Source organism: Myxocyprinus asiaticus, chromosome 25 (genome assembly GCF_019703515.2).
Source record: "Myxocyprinus asiaticus isolate MX2 ecotype Aquarium Trade chromosome 25, UBuf_Myxa_2, whole genome shotgun sequence".
Lineage (NCBI taxonomy): Eukaryota > Metazoa > Chordata > Actinopteri > Cypriniformes > Catostomidae > Myxocyprinus > Myxocyprinus asiaticus.
This window is the reverse complement of record NC_059368.1, coordinates 10846659-10866798: the sequence shown is the minus strand read 5'-3', so window position 1 is coordinate 10866798 and position 20140 is coordinate 10846659. Positions and strand designations below refer to the sequence as shown.

Here is a 20140-nt window from a genome sequence, read left to right as displayed (position 1 = left end):
CGCAAGTCGGATGGCTTCCTCCAACGACACCGGGTGGTGGCACTGGACCCACTCCACCATCCCTTTTGGCAGTCGAACTATAAACTGTTCCAGTACCACCTGGTCGATAATTCCCTGGATGTCACGATCCCCCGCTAGCAGCCATCTTCGGCAGGCGTCACGGAGCCGCTGGGCAAAGGCAAACGGGCGGTCGGAGCTTTCCAACTTCAAGCTCCGGAAGAGTTGACGACTTTCCTCCAGAGTGCGACCAACCCGTTGCAAGATGGCTCTTTTTAGATCTCCGTAGGCCAGGAGGCTCGACGCTGGCAGTTGTTGAGCCACGAGCTGGGCTTCCCCGGACAATAGTGGGATCAATCGGGCTGCCCATTGGCCGAGCAGCCAGCCCCAGATCTCGGCGGTCTGCTCAAACAAATCCAGGAAGGCCTCGGGGTCATCCGTCGCCCCCATTATCTGTAATGCTGGCGGGGGTAACGGCGTGGGTGTGTCCGGGGTCGCGGCTGAGGATGCCCCCTGGCCGAGGAGGCTCCGGATCGCCTGCCGGTCCTCGGCTTGAGCATGCATGAGCTCGACAAACCGGCGGTCTTGATCTTGTCGGAGCTCAAGCAGCGTTTGTTGGTGGTTCTGATGTAGGCTGGCGAGGGCTTGGAGGATCTCCTCCAACTGGGAGGACTCTACGGGACGACCTCCATCCATCTTCGACCCAAACTTCAATCCCGGGTTTCGGCACCAGTGTAAAGATGAGGCGAGGAGCAGTTTTTCCTTCTTCAGGTCAGGCTTTATTTTCCCCTCTTGGCGACACCAATTTACAGTTTACCTTCACACACTAAACTAACACACACAGCTTTCATAAATAAACTTTTACTACTAGAAAAATCTTTACTCGGCTCTGTCGTATCCAGTCTCCCTGCACTGAGTGTTGTGTCGCTCTCTTTATGCCGCTCTCCCCGTGCTCACTGAAATTAGAGACAGGTGTTAGACATAATTTAGCTCAGGTGTAAGCGCCCTTACCGCTTTCTCTCTCCGGAGAGATGCTTGACCACGCCCCTGCTGCCACAAAAACAAAAAACATTTGCACTGTACATAACAGATTTGTATTTACACTGTACATAACAGATTGTATTAGATTTGCACTACCCATGTGTATGTGTGTATGTATGTGTGTGTGTGTCTGTACGTATGTGTATAATTAGTCTTTATTTTTTATTTGTATCTATGTCTTGCTGCTGTTTTTGTATTGTTTTTGTATTATTGTACACTGGAAGCTCCTGTCACCAAGACAAATTCCTTGTATGTGTAAGCATACTTGGCAATAAAGCTCATTCTGATTCTGATTCTGAATTTTTCTTCAATGCTCCATCGGCAAGCCATGCTGGAGGTGTCTGGGAACGGCGAATTCCAACCTTGCGTAATGTGCTCAACGCTACACTTGCTCAGTGCCCAGGCAGGCTTGATGATGCCTCGCTTAGAACTCTTTTCTACGAAGCGATGGCCATTGATTTTTTTTCTCCCTTTTCTCCTCAATATGGAATGCCCAATTCCCAATGTGCTCTAAGTCCTCATGATGGCGTAGTGACTCGCCTCAATCTGGGTGGCGGAGGATGAATCTCAGTTGCCTCTGCATCTGAGACCGTCAATCCGCACATCTTAACATGTGGCTTGTTGAGCGTGTTACCGCGGAGACATAGCACGTGTGGAGGCTTCACGCTATTCTCCGCGGCATCCACGTACAACTCACCATGCATCCCACCAAGAGTGAGAACCACATTATAGTGACCATGAGGAGGTTACCCCATGTGACTCTTCCCTCCCTAGCAACCGGGCCAATTTGGTTGCTTAGGAGACCTGGCTGGAGTCATTCAGTACGCCCTGGATTCGAACTTGCGACTCCAGGGGTGATAGTCAGCATCTTTACTCGCTGAGCTACCCAGGCCCCCAATGGCCATTGTTAATAACCGCCCATTAACAGTAGATGGTATCAATGACACCTAATTCACTTGAACCCTTGACACAAACCATCTAATACTGATGAAATCTGAAGTTGCACTTCCACCTTCTGGAAAGTTTGTAAAAGAAGACGTACAGTGCTGTGGAAAATTATTTGCCCCATCCTGATTTCTTCTGTTTTTGTGTATTTTTCATACTAAATTGTTTTAGATCTTCAAACGAGATATAACATAAAATAAAGGCAACCTGAATAAACACAAAATAAAGTAAAAAAACAAAACAATTATTGAATCAAAAAAGTTATCCAACACCTACACTGGCAGCCAAAAGTTTGGAATAATGTACAGATTTTGCTGTTTCAGAAGGAAATTGGTACTTTAATTCACCAAAGTGGCATTCAACTGATCACGAAGTATAGTCAGGACATTACTGATGTAAAAAACAGCACCATCACTATTTGAAAAAAGTCATTTTTGATCAAATCTAGACAGGCCTCATTTCCAGCAGCCATCAGTCCAACACATTTTCCTTGAGTAATCATGCTAAATTGCTCATTTGGTACTAGAAAATCACTTGCCATTATATCAAACACAGCTGAAAGCTATTTGGTTCATTAAGTGAAGCTTAACATTGTCTTTGTGTTTGTTTTTGAGTTGCCAGAGTATGCAATAGACTGGCATGTCTTAAGGTCAATATTAGGTCAGAAATGGCAAAAAAAGAGAGCTTTCTCTAGAAACTCGTCAGTCAATCACATTGAAATTGCCAAAAAACATCCTGGTTACTTTTGTAACCTCCATTCCCTGATGGAGGGAATGAGATGTTGTGTCGATGTAGTGACACTAGGGGTCACTCTTGGGAGCCCCAAACACCTCTGCTTTTTTAAAAAAAGGCCAATGAAAATTGGCGAGTGGAATTTGCATGCCACTCCCCCGGACACACGGGTATAAAAGGAGCTGGTATGCAACCACTCATTCATGTTTTGTGCTGAGGAGCCGAGACCAGGTCCCGGCCATTTCAGTGGGTAGTTCAGCATTGTGGCAAGAGGGACACAACATCTCGTTCCCTCCATCAGGGAACGGAGGTTATGAAAGTAACCAGGACATTCCCTATCTGTCACTCACTCGACATTGTGTCGATGTAGTGACAATAGGGGTCCCTATACAAAACGCCACAACTAGCTGAACTGTGTTACGTGAACTGGCAGTGTGTGATGGGCAGACTGCTGTGTGCCTCGTAGCCAGTGCACCAGGCCGTCACGTAACCTCCCCCAATGCTCTTATGAGCATCGAACGGTCCTTCAGGAACAAGTCGACTGCCCAACTATAGGGACAGGCTAGCCCAGCCGAGGCCTCTTTTCCCTCTCTTTTCTCCCCAAAAAGAGTGGAATTTGTTAACTGACTGGGAGCTATAAGTATCTCCACCATGGAGACCACACCCCACCCAAAAAGGGGGGGGGGGTTATTTTGAGTGGAATACGTCACATGGTCTTACCGAGTCTTGTCGGAAGTATGTCATGTGGAGAGGTCCCATGGTAGGTCCTACCCAAAGGGAGAGGAGTTTCTACAGAGCATGGCGACTGGGGGCAGAGGGGCCTCCACCCAAGGAAGACGCAGTTTGCCGACAGGGAAACGATTTTGCGGAAGATATCACATGGGGTCACCTTCGGGGAACCAGCACATGTGGAGCACCTACCACAGTACAGGGGCTCATTAGCACACGTACTGGGCCGGTCAGCAAGTTTCTCCGCAAATTCAACTGCCAGAGGGCTAAGGATCCCTAACGTGAGAGTAACCCGGCCTGAACTCCAGGCACGATTCGCTGACAGAGAACACCTGCAGGTCCCCTACTCTTTTGATGGAAGTGAGCGCAGTCAGGAGGGCAGTCTTCAAAGAGAGTGCCTTAAGCTCAGCTGTCTCCAAGGGCTCAAAGGGAGCTCCCTGTAGACCCCGAAGGACTACAGAGAGGTCCCACGAGGGGACGAGGTGTGGTCTGGAGGGATTCAACCTCCTAGCGCCTCTCAGGAACCTGATGATCAAGTCGTGCTTCCCCAAGTACTTACCATCTACTGCATCATGATGAGCCGAAATAGCGGCTACATACACCTTCAAGGTGGAGGGGGACAGCCGCCCCTCCAGCCTCTCCTACAGGAAGGAAAGCACCGATCTGACTGCGCACCTCTGGGTGTCTTCGCGTTGGGAAGAACACCACTTAGCGAACGGATGCCACTTCAAGGCATACAGGTGCCTCGTAGAGGGAGCCCTAGCCTGGGTGATCGTGTCTACTACCGCGGGTGGTAGGCCGCTTAGGTCTTCCGCGTCCCATCCAAGGGCCAGACGTGAAGATTCCAGAGGTCTGGTCGCGGGTGCCAGATGATGCCCCGTCCCTGAGAAAGAAGGTCCTTCCTCAGGGGAATTTGTCAGGGGGGCTGTCGCGAGGAGCGTGAGATCCAAGAACCACGTCTTGGTGGGCTAGTAGATTGCTACTAGGACGACCTGCTTCTCATCCTCCCTGACCTTGCACAGGGTCTGTGCAAGTAGGCTCACTGGGGGAAACACATATTTGCATAGTCCAGGGGGCCAGCTGTGTGCCAGTGCATCTATACTGAGGGGTGCCTTGGTCAGTGCGTACCAAAGCGGGCAGTGGGAAGATTCCCGGGAAGCAAACAGGTCTACCTGTGCTCGAACGAATTGACTCCAAATCAGCTGGACCACCTGAGGGTGGAGTCTCCACTCTCCCCTGAGGGTAACCTGATGTGACAGCACGTCCGCTGTGGTGTTGAGGTTGCCCAGGACATGAGTGGCTCGTAGTACAAGTGCACCGTGAGCGCCTTATCCACCTGGGGGATCACCGAATACCCCCTGGCCACTCCACCATCGAGGGTAGTGAGAGCGGGGGAGCTGAAAGACTGGGACCGGGCAGTAAAAGGTGCCTCCCACGATCTTGTCAGCTCCTCATGCACTTCCGGGAAGAAAGGAACGGGGGCGAGTCATGGCCGTGGGCGGCGCCCCGAGTCCAGCAACAAATCATCGAGCCGCAAGGGTTCAGGGGAGAGTGGAGGGTTCCACTCTAGCCTGATGCTCACGGCCGCCTGGGAAAGCATGTCTGTCATTTCCACGTCGGCGTGAGACTGGGCGACCGTTCCCGAAGGAGGAAGCCCAGCCGAAGCCTCTGCATCAGACTGGAAGAGCCCACTCTCTGATGCTTTGCTCGATAACTCATGCGAGAGCCCGATTAGGGCAAGTGAGTGTACTGGGGAATGGGAGGTCCGTGGGGGGATACCCGGCGGAGGTGGTCCCATTGATGTCCCCTAATTGCCCCCAGTGCTAACCGATGCGGCCTCAAACCCGTAGGTAGAAGAACCGGTGCGGGGAGCCGCTGGGGTGGCTTGCTTTCTTACGAAAGCAAGCTGCGACCGCAACATTGCCATGGTCATGTTCTCGCAATGAGGACATGACTTATCCATGAACGATGTCTCCGCATGGGCAGTGCCCAGACACGTAAAACAGCTATCATGGCCGTCAGAAGCGGAGAGATTACGACCGCAACCAGGAATAACACACAAACAGAAAGCCATCTTTAAAAAGACGTTCCGTGTGTGCCGCTCTTTTTGTGAATGAAAATATACTCTTTTCGAATATACTCTCTTATTTTTGCTCTGCCGAAGCCCAGGGGCGTTCTCTGCACTTCACGGGCGCAGAGGGGGAGAAGCCGCTGAAATGAGCCGTAAATCCAGCAGTTTTGAGGTGTGTCTTTGGAGGGAATTGAATTCAGTGCACTGAATACAACCGCTCGGCTCCGAAGAGAAAATCTGAATGAGTGGTTGCATACCAGCTCCTTTTATACCCGTATGTCCGGGGGAGTGGCATGTAAATTCCACTCGCCAATTCTCATTGGCCTTTTTTCAAAAAAGCAGAGGTGTTTGGGGCTCCCAAGAGTGACCCCTAGTGTCACTACATCGACACAACTTCGAGTGAGTGACAGATAGGGAACTGAAGATTTCATACAAAGGTGTACAATACAGTCTTCAAAGACAAAGTACAACTGACTCTAACAAGGACAGAAAGAGATGTGGATGGCCAGATGTACAACTAAACTAGAGGATAAGTACATCGGAGTCTTTAGTTTGAGAAATAGATGCCTCACATGTCCTCAGCTGACAGCTTCATTGAATTCTACCCGCTCAACACCAGTTTCATGTACAACAGTAAAGAGAAGACTCAGGGGTGCAGGCCTTATGGGAAGAATTGGAAAGAAAAAGCCACTTTTGAAACAGAAAATTGAAAAGAAAAGGTTAGAGTGGGCAAAGAAACACAGACATTGGGCAACAGATAATTGGAAAAGAGTGTTATGGATCTTAACCCCATTAAGCTTTTGTGGGATCAGCTAGACTGTAAGGTATGTGAGAAGTGCCCGACAAGACAGCCACATCTATGGCAAGTGCTACAAGCATGAGGTGAAATGTCACCTGAGTATCTGGACAAACTGACTGCTAGAATGCCAAGGATCTGCAAAGCTGTCATTGCTGCACATGGAGGATTTTTTGATGAGAACTCATTGAAGTAGTTAAACTTTTTTCAAATTGTAATAGTAATTTTTCACATTATTAATGTTCTGACTATACATTGTGATCAGTTGAATGCCACTTTGGTGAATAAAAGTACCAATTTCTTTCCATAAGAGCAAAATCTGTATATTATTCCAAACTTTTGGCCGCCAGTGTGTATCACCCATGTGAAAACCTAACAGCCCCCTTAAACTTAATAGCTGGTTGTTCTACCTTTAGCAGCAACAACTCGTCCAAATGCTTCCAATAACTGGAGATCAGTCTTTCACAAAGCTGTGGTGGAATTTTGGCCTACTCTTCTTTGCAGAACTGCTTTAGTTCAGCTACATTGGAGGGTTTTCGAGCATGAGCTGCCCTATTATGTCAACCTTGGTATAGTGTGCTACTTGGTGAGACCTTTTAGCCAACTTCGTGCTGCTGAAAAAGTTCTATTTAGGTGTTGATTTGATTAATCAGGGCTGGCAGTAATCCAGCCTAGGTGTGTCTAGTCCAGCTAAACCTTATTATGAATGCAGTTTCATAGATTTGGGGATTTAGTAACTAAGGGCAAATACTTTTTCACACAGGCCAAGTTGGTACTGAATAACTTTTTTGCTTCAATAAATAACATTATCATTTAAAAACTGTATTTTGTGTTTACTCAGATTGCCTTTGTTTTATGTTTTTGAAACAATTTAGTATGAGATATACACAAAAACAGAAGAAAAAATTAGGATGGGGGCAAATCATTTTCCACAGCACTGTATGCTACTAAAAGATGGCGCAGAGTTCAGTACTTGATCAAACAATTCTGGAGTCTTTGGAAGAAAGAATATCCTCTCAACATTTCTACACGGCAAAAGTGGCATACTCCCTGCCGCAACATCAAGGTCAATGACGTTGTAACCATCAAAGAGGACATGTTCCCAAGAAATCAGTGGCAGTTATGTCGAGTCACTGAAGCTGTCAAAGAGAGTGACGGACTTGTTAGGTGAGTCAAAGTACAAGAAGGGGAATGGAAACCTACAAGCAAGCAAGATCAGAAGTTGGTATTTCAATTTGTGTATATTTATTTTGTCATTTATTTGTGTATTTTCACTGTGCTACAGTGATACTTGAAAGTGCTGCTCAGTGGTGCTCAACTAAGCAAAAGAAATGAAAAAGCACCCATCAGAAACACTCACATTTATCTAAGCCAAGGGGGCCGCTACACACATAAGTAAGGAAGTCATCCAGGTTTGGAGCAACATGAGGGTGAGTAAATTACAGAAGTTTAATTTTGGATGAATTATTACTTGAAACACCCTGAGATTTTATGTGAAGGAATCGTTTGTTATCAGGAGTCTGAGAAATGCTTCCAACATATTCTAGGATATTAGCTGGATATCATATCAGCTTTTGTGGAAGTTATTATTCCAGAGCACACCATTTTAAGCAACCCAAAATAGCTCCTCACCATATACAGTTACATTTGTACATGCAGCTTGACCTTGTGATATCTGCATGGTTGCATACTATATATTTGTTCTCTTATCCAAGTGTTTAGAAGAAAAAAACAGGATGCAGTGGAAATCTATCTCCCTGTGTGGGCTGATAGCAATATCCCTGTGAGCAGAGTGGGGTGAACCTCAACTGGCCGTGGCCGCTGGCGGGCTCTTGAACTTCTCTCCTTGGCATGGGTGAAGGACACACAAGGGTAGTTTCCTGTCTCTCCTTGTCAAAATGATTACCCAACCCATGGATGCCTAGATAGTCACAATGATAGTCTATTCATATTGATCATCATCTTTTCATTGCTGAGTTCTAGTTTGCTGTAATGCATTTACCCACTTCCTGTTGTTGTGGTTATTATCACAGATGATAGGTTGCAGCCAGAGGAAATAACTCTCATTTGATTTTGTTTTTACATGTCTTATAACCTGAAAATACCCCTGTGTTTTGGATGCATTAAACATATAATTATCTTTTTGGAGTGTTCATTAACAATACATGTCACTGTATTTCTAATGCTACAATGAAAGTACTTCATTGTACTTCATTGTAAGGACAGACAGACTGAGATACATTGACCATTCAATTGCAATTAACAGCCTCGCTACTAAAAATGTAATTCATTCATCTGTTATTGTCTCTCTTTTCATTAACATCCCATATTTGATCTGTTTGAAGCTATGAAGTTGTGCCTGGCACTGCCTTACCCATCACTACTATGCATTACAGTTTGACTGAGTATCTGTTTCAGCAGAGATGTCATTACATTACTATCTACACCAACTAAAAAGGTTCTGTGTTCAGGATTTTTACAAGAAATGAAGGAATGCTTCATGAAGGAATTTCCATTGGATATACAATTTTATAGGTGCACTGGCACAAAGATCTAGATGCACCGAAAGATTGACCTTTGACCTTTGAGGTGAGGGCACATGTGGAGTATGGAACGGAGATGCTCACAAAAGTCCCGTGAGTGCGGGCAAAGTTCAACACATTTTTTCTCCACTGGCAGATTTACAGCTATACTTGTTCTAGAAAACTAATGAGGTGATAAATGCATAAAGGATAAATTAAGAAAAATATTGAAAATATGCTTTTAGAGAAGAGGGAGTAATCTGATCTAACTGAGGGAGATGAGGCTTGAATGGAAACATTTACAGTATGAGCCATTACTGCTGTGCTCTGGGTATGGGTACAGTATGTAACCTCCAAAAGTCGATTAACGTGGACCAATGTTGTGTAGTGTGTAAAGCAAACTTTAATATACAATTGATACATTTGCTTAAAACTCCTTTGGGCTTTGTCTTTCTATATCTGTCTAAAGAGAACAATGTAGTTGGGTTTGCATTGGTGATTATTCTGTTCCAAAATAATAATGTTGAAACCATGTAGTTTTGGGGTCACTCTTCTTTTGTTCTTGTCAGGGTTTGTTCCAATGCTTTCTCATCTCAGAGGAATTTTTATAAACTGACTTCTCTGCTAAAAGAACTCCCAGCTGTGCTCTACATCGTCAAAGCCTTTGCTCCTCTGTCAAGGGATTGCAAGAGCTGATTTGTGTTTTTAGAAAGATTGTTAACCAAACTCATTCGTGCCCTTGGAAATATTTGAAACTAAAGAGGAACTTTAACGCAAAATGAAAATTCTGATCATATTTTCTCACCCTTGTATCGTTCCAAATACCGCATGCTGTTATTTATTTGTGGAACACAAAAGGAGTATTTTTAAAGAATCATCAAACAGATTTTTTCCAAACAACGACAACAAAACACCACAAAAGTATGACTCATGCATTGTTTTCCGAGTCTCCACATGACTTGTGGATTCCATGTCTTCTGAAGTCTTCTGCAATAGCATTGTATGAGGAACAGAACCAAATGTAAGTCTTTCTTCATTGATAATTAAAGCCAAATGCATTGTTGCACCTGAATGTAATATACGCCAGTTCAAATATGTGGAGCGGAGAATGAGATCTAAGAGATGCAGTGGTGGGAAAGATTTTTAGTGAATAATGACTTAAATTTCTGTATGGAAAAAATAATGTGAAGATACTTCGAAAATTCTAATTTGTGTACAGCATTCAAGTTTGAATGAAACCACTTGAGGGTAAGGAAATATGACAGAATTTTCATTCTTGAGCGAACTGTTCCTTTAACAGTTTGCTCTGTCATAATATGTTGTTCTTGTCCTTGAGTTTCATTGTCATGATCAGTTTTGGTAAGAATGAACCTTTAAAATACAGGTTATCATTTATGTTTTCAGACCATTTGATAGCATAGTGGCTATTATTATATCAGTCCCACGTTTAGTTGTGCTTTGCTTGTGACTGCTGCGGGCATCTCAGGCCAAAATGGATCTGAAGTTGGAAAAGTGCATTATGGGATCCACAGTCATTCAACTCCCTTAAACATCATGTATTCGGCCAGCACAAATAAGCACATGGACAGTTCACAAATAACAGAAGAAGCACTTGGGGAGCATGGGGAGCATTCTCTCAGAGCAAATAAAAGACTATGACAGATTTATAGGGGCTTTCTATTTAATATTTGAAAATGAATTGGCTATGTAGCTATGTAGAATTATTAGGTGTTATTTATATTTAGTATTAGCAAACAAGGCAATGCAACTGCCTAATAGACTAAAATACATGTAGTGTAGGACTAATTGATGCAGTAAAGTGTAACCTGTAAGCTAACCAGCCAATGTGATGATAAAAAAAATAAAAAATAAGTGCGCAGTTGGCTAAAAACACTAGCTCAGCCAATACTGGCATTTGCCAACAAAATACCTCTTATGGAGTTGTTTACCAGTCTCCTGTCCTCTTGAATGCATCCCAGCACATAGCATGTGTCTAGAACAGTTGTCTTTGTTTAGAACTTTCCCATGCCCTGCTGAAGATATATTAGTGCAGATGGGATTTGTTTTTGTACTTTGTTTATTTTGTTTTGTTTTTTTGTTTTTGTTTTGTGGCATAACTTCTACAAAGGTTCATTTGTGGTTTGAAAATCAAGATGATTTAAACAGATAATCAAACCACAACAACATCAATCATTTGACTCAGTTAATCAGCAAATGTGCCATATTATTACATACTGTACTGTAACATATTACATGTTTCTGTAGGGTTTTCTTTTACTTTATATCCAGATATCTGGAGTTGATGACAATGCATATATTTTATTGTTCATTGTGATCACACCTTATATCTATGTTATGTCACAGGTACTCTTTTGCAAAAATGTGCATGGTTTGTTTAAAAGTTTAAGATATGATTGTTTAATTTATTTGCCCTGCAACAATGGATGATAAATTTAGGTTCACATGGGCTCGAAAAGGGTAAGACTTAAAGGTATGTTTCTCATAGCCATAGTTGAGAGTTAAGCACATGTTCAATTGATAACAATGATGAACAACATCCAATTAACATTCCTAAGACACCACAGTGTATCTGACAGCAGATATTACATTAGTAGATCAGGAAGGGGTTGAGGAAAGTAAAAGATACAGACAACTTTCTTTAGAAAGGAACATATTCCTGTTTTCCCAGTGCTTTTATCATTCTCTTGTATCCTGTGTGAAGAGACAAGTTTGCTTGTAAGCATGAAAGGATATGAGGGTTTTGGGGTTTTCTTTTTTGAGAGCTGTTTCATCCAAAGTGATGATGGTTATGTTTATGTTTGAGACTCAATATTCCAATGAGATTATACTGAAGCTAGATTGATTTGTCACAAAAATCATAATCAGTCAATATTTTATTCATATTTTCTGGCAGAATTCAGTTGCCTATAAAGTATTTACTATCTGATAAACCAATACGCCATATTGTCTTGGAAAGTATCATGGGAGGATGGCGATATAAAGCTTATGCCCTGTTGGAATGTACTCTGATAATTTACATTACATTTACATTTACTGTGCATTTGGAAGTTGCTTCTATTGAAAGCGACATACATTACATTCTGGGTACTTTTTTAGCAGTTTGTGTATTCCTTGGGAATCGAACCCATGATTTTGGATTTGTGAGTGCTACAGTATGCTTGACCAATTCAATTACAGAAATGCTACATGGTTAAATCACACCCTTAAGGGAATTTATCTACCCTTACTTATACCTAGAATTTGCTTATAAGGCTAAATCATAAGGGTATTTACCCTTACTTATACTGTACCTATAATTAATCCAAAATAGTTAATTATACCCTTATCTGATGTCTGTGAAGAAACAACTGCTCTGATAAGAAGAGGTTCCAGGACTCTAAATGATTTCACATGCAATAGCGTATCCAAGTGGTTGGTCTTCTAAATGGCTACTTTCGTTGTTCCATGTTTCAAGCCCACTGTTACACTTAAATTTTATTGGTGTAAGATGTCCTGAAATCTGGTTTTGATGTTACAGGCTACTCATTTGTGTGTAGGATCAAAAAGTTCTCATTTTTACAAGTACTATTGGAGAGATTTTGACAAAAAGTCAAATCCATTTCTGGTCACACAAAGCATACCAGTTCTCCAAAGATCAAAGTGAATGCTCTTTCCAAAGACACACTGTAAAACGTGCGCTTAACTTGTAGCAGTTAAAATCATTCCCCTGTTTCATTATTTCCTCTGGAACATACCAGACATGCATTTGCACAAAAAATTATGCAAATCCATTCAGTATATATTTGGATACTTTGGGACATTAAAGTCACACTTAAATGTGTGAATTTCATTGCATTAGATACAAAACATCAAACCAAGTGGCATCCGCAAACAAATTATGCTAGAGCCTGTCTCAGAACCAAATTTCTTAGAACTCACTTTTCTTAGCCACTGGTGTAAATGTTATTTTTAGAGTTGAACTTGATATCATCTCTATAAATGTATGGCAGCATAACAATTTGTCTGCACAATGTACCATAGCTGTAGATATAGGAGAGGAATTTAGTGGCATTTGAGTACCAACTTGTGTGGGGTTAAAAGGGAAAATACAATGTCAGTTCTTGCCCTCCCTGTGTGGTTCTATTTAGAGCTCTGCGGTTTCATATCTTGCTCTTGCAAAAATCCACATCTGCCTATGCATACATGAGTCAGAGAATGATCAAGGTAAACCAAACAGATCATAGATTGATAGATAGTTAGATAGTTAGATAGATAGATAGATAGATAGATAGATAGATAGATAGATAGATAGATAGACAGACAGACAGACAGACAGACAGATAGACAGATAGACAGACAGACAGATAGATAGACAGACAGACAGACAGACAGACAGACAGATAGAGAGACAGACAGACAGATAGACAGATAGATAGATAGATCTATTATTTAATAGATTAAATATAAAAGATATATATTTATATCTTTGCACATGGTTTCTTTCCAAAGTGACTTACAAGATGCATACATATTTGAGTAAGAATTTACAAGAACAGGAAGCAAGGAATGGGCAAGAAAACAACTAAGAACAAAATTCAAAAATGCTGTGATTCTGAATGTAGTGCTGACACAGTTGAATTGTTACTGTAGGAATGAGTCATTTTAATAAATATGAGTCACTATATATACTGCAAAACTGACTATATTGTTGTGGTGATGCTGTGGTGAGTAGCTTAATAAACTGTTTATTACTCACTTGTATTGAAAGTATAAAGTTTCATCATGATTTTACACACACTCGGGAAAAAAAGCTACCCTTTTAAGTGGGTATCACTGGGATGAACTTTTTTGCACCTGTAGTTAAATTTATAACTCATTTTGGGTACATAATTGTATTATAAGGACCTACCATGAACCTTTAAAGGTACATTTATATGTTTTTGTTCCTCTGGGAACAGAAGAACATACCTTTTTGTCTCCTTAAGGGTACAAAAGGGTACCACACCAATGACGGCTTTGTACCTTAAACGCAGCCGCGGGCCGTGCATTTTAAGTCTAGACCTTCAGTGCGATTCATGCCATTAAGAAAACAGTTTCACAATGAATAAGACACCGTATGCCTATCATACATTACGTGGCAGTCAACTAATAATACCAGTTGACATTTTAAAAACACGTCCACGCACGAAAGCCAGAGCCAAGGAGGTCTAATACCAAGAAAATTCTCTCTAATAATATTTGCGATTTAAATTTTGCTTGCATTAATTTTGTTTCGTCATGGTACACGGTTACTTTTCAAAACTTGATCTGACACTGAATGCTCCAGCAGTCTAATTTACACTTAGAAAACTCCTGATGTTGCTATAACAATGCAAAAAGCACTTACCAATTTACTTGAAGTGAAAATCAGCCCTCCTTTCCTGTTTAATTAATCAATCGCACAATCATGCAGAACATCTCAGGTTTTTAAATCCATAAGGATCTCTTTCTCAAAGGCAATACCAGCAGTGATGACAGCCGACTGGTCAGCAAGATCTTGCGCACTTCTCTTTAAAATTATGTACATCACATAAAGCATGACTGCGTCACTCAAGGCCAGCTAGAAGGCCTGGACTGGGACATATCCTAAAAACCACACCCACAAGAACAAATAAATCAATCTGATTGGCTGATGAATCTGACAGTCTGACTTTAGATGCCCATTCACTGTTGGGGAATTCTGTGGAAATTCTGAAGGCCTGATGGGGTGGAGCTCAGACTCACGCACTACTTCGGCTAAGGAGCATGGCTTCGGGCATGCGATTAGTGAAACAGTTGTCACAGTTTGCTTGTAAGCATCAAGGAATAAATTCTGATTGGATAAACTTTTTATTTTTTGCTATTCATCTGTAGATTAATTAGGAGTGGAAAGCGATTGAAAATACATAGGCAAAAAGGTCAATGAGAATGAAAGGATGAAAAAATATTTATTTATTAGGCATGTTACGCCAGCAGAGAAGGCTTTGCTGGCCCAGAGAAATCGCCACTGCTTAAACGGTACCTTTACTTCTGAGTGCAGAGAACCCATATAGTCAGGATTTTAAAGGATGCATGTGAACCAGCACAATTTAAAGGGATAGATCAACCAAAAATGTAAAGTCTCTTATCATTTACTCACCCTCATGCCATTCCAGCTATGTGACTTACTTTCTTCTTCTAAACACAAACAAAGACTTTTAGAAGAATATCTCAGCTCTGTTGGTCCTCACAATGCAAGTGGTGACCAGAACTCAGAAGGTCCAAAAAGGACATTAAGGTAGCATAAAAGTAATCGTACAACAGTGGTTAAATGTTCAGAAGCAAAATGATAGGTGAGGGTGAGATTTAAGTCCTTTTTCCATTTCACTTTTTGATTTGTGACTAGTAGCACCTAATAAACAAGATTGTTTTTTTTTTTTTCTAGAACAAATAAAAAGTGATGTCCACATATGTGGACGGTGGGAGTAAGTTGTGAAATGTAAAATAATACCAAGCTATAGAAAGCTTCTATATTTTCTTTCTAGATTTCAAATTGTTTATTATCTTTCCAGGAGTGTTGGTTATTCGAGTTTTTGAGACGTTACAGACATTACAGCTGATTTTCTAAAGCTGAATAAACACTGCTCTCAGAACAGTTCGAAATGCACCTTATTGTCATCCAATCTCCATATAAAGCCTCTGAATGCAATATTCTTCAGCTTTTAGATAACCCCTTTGATTCTCTATGTGAAAATGCACAGTGAATATAGGAATGCATTTACTAATGTTAATGAATAGAACCATATTGTACAGTGATAACAAAATTTAATATAACAACATTTATATTAAAATGAAACGAAATGACCCACAGATGTGTTAATGTTAAAAGTGATTAAAATAACTAACATGTTTTTTCAACTTTTGAGGGAATAAGATCCCATTTTTCACATATGTGGACTGTGTACCAGAGGCACTTTTGTTGGCGCTGCCCCCATAGAAAATCGATGCCATGCTGATGTGACACGTGACACGGTGCGCCAGAAGTTTAACCCTTAAATGACAGCAAAGAGTGTTGTGAACAGTACTCAGATGGTTAAAATTAATTAAAATTATGTGTTGCATATAGTGAATCCAAAATAAAACGTCCACCCATGTGGACGCGGGTCGCACGAGGATAAATCTCCACCTTTGACCAGCTCCAAACAGTAGGTGGCTGAATGTGAAAGTGAAAGTGTAGATTTACAGTAAAAAACAACTTAAATATTGATCTATTTCTCACCCACACCTAACCTATAGCTTCAGAAGATATGGATTTAACCACGGAAGTGCTGCCTTTATGTCCTTTTCAGACCTTCTGGTCATCATTCAGTTGCATTGAAGGGACTTTGAATACAGAGCTGAGATATTCTTCTAAAAATCTTAATTTGTGTTCTGCAGAAGAAAGAAAGTTATACATACCTGGGATGGCATGAGGGTGAGTAAATGAGAGAATTTTCATTTTTGGGTGATCTATCCCTTTAAAGTCGAAGTGTTTATTTTTTTCAATGTTATGAAACTTTCTCCTATCCTGAACTTAATATGCGAAGTATAACACGGAGCGATAACTGAGTAAGCCATTCGTAGGTTGATTCCGCTGTAAAGGCCCAAACATACTTCACACAAGTATGCAACACTTGGTCCCGTTGTACATAAATTACGTGCGTTCTTGCGTTGCTCTGGCGGTTAAAAACCTTAGACCACAAGGGGGCGAAAGAGTTTTTTAGGTGCCACGAAACTGTGGTGGTGGAGTCAACATGTTGACAGTTGAGGAGTGTGCTTTTGTATTTGCTGAAAAGATGACAGAAAAATATGTTTGTATAATCTAACTTGTTTGGCAAGACTCTCCACAAATTGCTCCTCCGCCATGACAGTTGTTGATTGAAAAAATAATATACACTGTAGCGCCCCTTGCGGCTATGCTGAGAATACAGCGCTTTCTTGCACTAGGTTATGAATTGTGCTTGGACACATTTCACAATGCAACAACGTGTGAAATCGAGCTTGCGTAGCAAGATGCGTCCGTGTTCACATACTTACATAGGGCATGTTTGGGCCTTTAATGTTACGACTCTCACCCTCACCTTCAGGAATTGAAATATTCACGTCTGTTATTCTTTGATGCTTTATATCACTATGTGGTCATTAGTGATTTACACAGGTCTACAAAACTCCCCAGTGAATAAGTACTGTATGACAGTGTTTGAGAAAGTGATGTAATGTGGGCCCAAAGGGTGAAGAGGAACAATGACCTGACACGTGTAGCTCAGAATAGCTCAGATGTGTGGAAAAAGTAATGGAATGGGGAAAAAAAAGACAGTTAGAAATAAAGAACCTCAATAACAAAAAATCTAAAATGTTGCTATAAATGCACTCTGCAATACATTCTGTTAAATGGATAGTTCATTCAAAAATTTAAAGTTTGTGGCAAAATTGATTCCAAGCATGATAGCAAACCATGATGAAGCTTTATTTGTTTGTGTGGTATAAACTCAGCGAGTAACTGCTGATATTATTGAGTCTGGATCACACTGTGTGCAGATATGTTAACCACACTAAACACATTCAGTCCAACCACCTTTCCTCCTTCACCGAAAAAGCTTACCATTTCCTGCATTGAGCCCCAGACTCATTTTCCACCATGCATTTGCAGAGAGGGACTTTTCTTGCATTGCACTGCACTTGAGAGTATGGGGCATCTTCTTGAAAAGATGCAACCTGAAAATATAAACATTTTATATATAAAACTGGCTTTGACATGTTGAAATGTCAAGTCAATGGGGTCCTTATGAAGGTTCTTAATCATTTGGGAAGACAATCAGGGAACAATTGGGGACTAAAACTTGAACTGCTCTTTGCTTAAACACTTTCTAAACAGTTTCTAAACTAAATTTAAGCTTTTATTAAATAATTTAAAAAAATAATAACTTGGAGTACACACCAGCACAATGTTGTTCATTGATCATGATCATTCTATATTCAAAGAATAAGCTAATTTAATCTAAACCAGACTGAATGACAAATAAACAACATTTGATTAAATGTTATAGATCCAACAGTGTCCTTATAAGAATCTTTCATAAATTTAAAGACATTTTCCATGGGATTGCATAGAATTTGAAGAAAGAACATAATATGATCAACTTTTCAGGTGACTTGTGTCAGCAATTTAAGTTAGGTTCACAGAATTGGGGAGGGGTACAACAGGAAGTACTACCCCTGTAGACCACATCATGGTTTTCCCCCAAGCAAGTGATGTAAATTCTTCCTCGTTGGACAGAACCCAGAGGTTGTGTAGTGGAAAAAGTACAGGCCCACGTGGACGCACACCTTATAAAGCGGACAGAATATGTGAGGTGAACATACTCAAGACGACCAGCCACTGACAGCGCATCAAGACACACTGATCAACGACAGACCACAGACTCAAACATGAGAGCTTACTGCATCTTCATCGCCTGTCTGGTGCTCTTCGCCCTCTGCTCACTCACTCGCAGTGAATGTGCGTCTTTTTCTAATTTATGATTTTTCTTTGTTAAGGACTAGATAAACACTTGACTGCCAACAGTTTAAAATACATCTGTGAGGCATTTTTCTAAATCATTAATTGTATGTAATTGACTGCAAAAATGGTAATCTACAAAATGTGCTTTATGCGGTTACATCTAAATTACTTGGATTCATTCAGGTCAGAAATATTACAAATTATTAAATATAACTGAATCAACTTGATTACATTAGTTTAAACTAATGAAAGTATACTAAGAATTTTTTTATGGGTTAGATCGAGTAGAAATAGGTCCTTAAGGTGACAATTGCACATCACCAATTTTAACAGTGTTCATGTACTGTTAGCATGTTATTTCAATATTTTGAACATACTGTTAATTACAATGTATTGTTTCCTCTATATTTCTCCTGCAGGGAGTCAAGGCCCAGATAAGTGCTGCTTTTCTTTTTCCAATGTAAGAATCCCCTTAAAGCAGGTTGAAAGTTACCATACAACACATCTCGAATGCCACAGGAGTGGTATCATGTAAGTATCTTTTGCATAATGTCTTAATTGGAATGAATAGCAATCGTAAATCGGTTATGTGAAATCATGAACCATCTTCTCTTTAAAATTCCAGTTTCATCACAAAGGCTCAAAAGGAGATCTGTGCTGACCCATCAGAGAAATGGGTTCAGAGACTGAAGAACCTGGTGGATGCTCGAACCCTGAAGGATATGGGATCAGAAGGCAGCTCTGTGGATAGTGCCTAACGTGCAAACTGCTCTTCGCTTTAAAAAATCTTACACTGAAAAGTTTCTAAACTGATTTTTAAGCTTTTTTTTTATTTAAGCTAAGTTTTACAAGTTCAGTCTGAACCAGTTTGAATCATAACATGACTATATATAAATAAACAACATCTAGAAACATTATCAGATTTTGGTCTTCTTCTTTTTTAATAAAACATATTGGTGCTAATAGGTGGCAAAACATTTTAAAACCAAAGCTAGAGATTAATCTGATTCACTTTCAGTTAATTAATTTAATAATAATAGCAATAATAATAACAAAATTACACAATTATTAATAATATTACATAAAAGATAATTATTATTAATAGTAGTATTATAATTATTACCTAGATAATAATAAATAAATAAAATGTTTTGTTTTTCTAACTTTAAATACGGGGGTTTCTGGGGGGGTCTGACTCCCCTAATTAATGTTCAAACAGTTACAAAGTTTTTACATGGATGCATTGTGGAGAAATGCTCAGTTTATTTATTATGCTGTGCCCATGATGAGTGGTTCTCCCTCAATATAAATACACAAACCATGCTGATAAATGATACCGAAAGAAAATCCTAACCCTAACCCAACCCTAACCCACTATAGCATATAATGGAACAAAATAATGATACTTCTTATTTATAACTACACTGTACACTATGCATCTCAGCCATGGTGACCAACTGAAATTCTTAATATTCTAGCATATTATTGAGCCTAACATCGAGCTTGTTATCGCTCTTATTTTGTGGAATTATTTGGCGAATTTTGCTCCTGAGAAGACAACGTCTTCAGAGATTGATGCAATCACAGACTCAGGCAAAGTTTAGTTGTGATTTCAGACACTTATGTACAAATTTCATTATGTATAAATTAACTTTTTACTAGAATTAATTATTAGAAAGAATTAATCAAGTTTTACACAAATGAAAATTGTAATATTGCAATGAACACATAGGCTATGACTGTGTCAGTTTAAGGTTGCTACAAGTATT

The 20140-nt window shown here is 40.6% G+C and overlaps 1 protein-coding gene across 1 annotated transcript; it reads left to right on the top strand.

Annotated features, from left to right (window-relative positions):
- The first annotated feature begins 18148 nt into the window (after nt 1-18148).
- On the top strand, nt 18149-19288 carry LOC127416185 (C-C motif chemokine 13-like). Its single transcript, XM_051655384.1, has 3 exons — nt 18149-18368; nt 18791-18902; nt 18997-19288. Exons 1-3 carry the CDS (start codon nt 18299-18301, stop codon nt 19127-19129), a joined length of 315 nt encoding a protein of 104 aa, XP_051511344.1. The 5' UTR covers nt 18149-18298; the 3' UTR covers nt 19130-19288.
- The last annotated feature ends 852 nt before the right edge of the window (nt 19289-20140 follow it).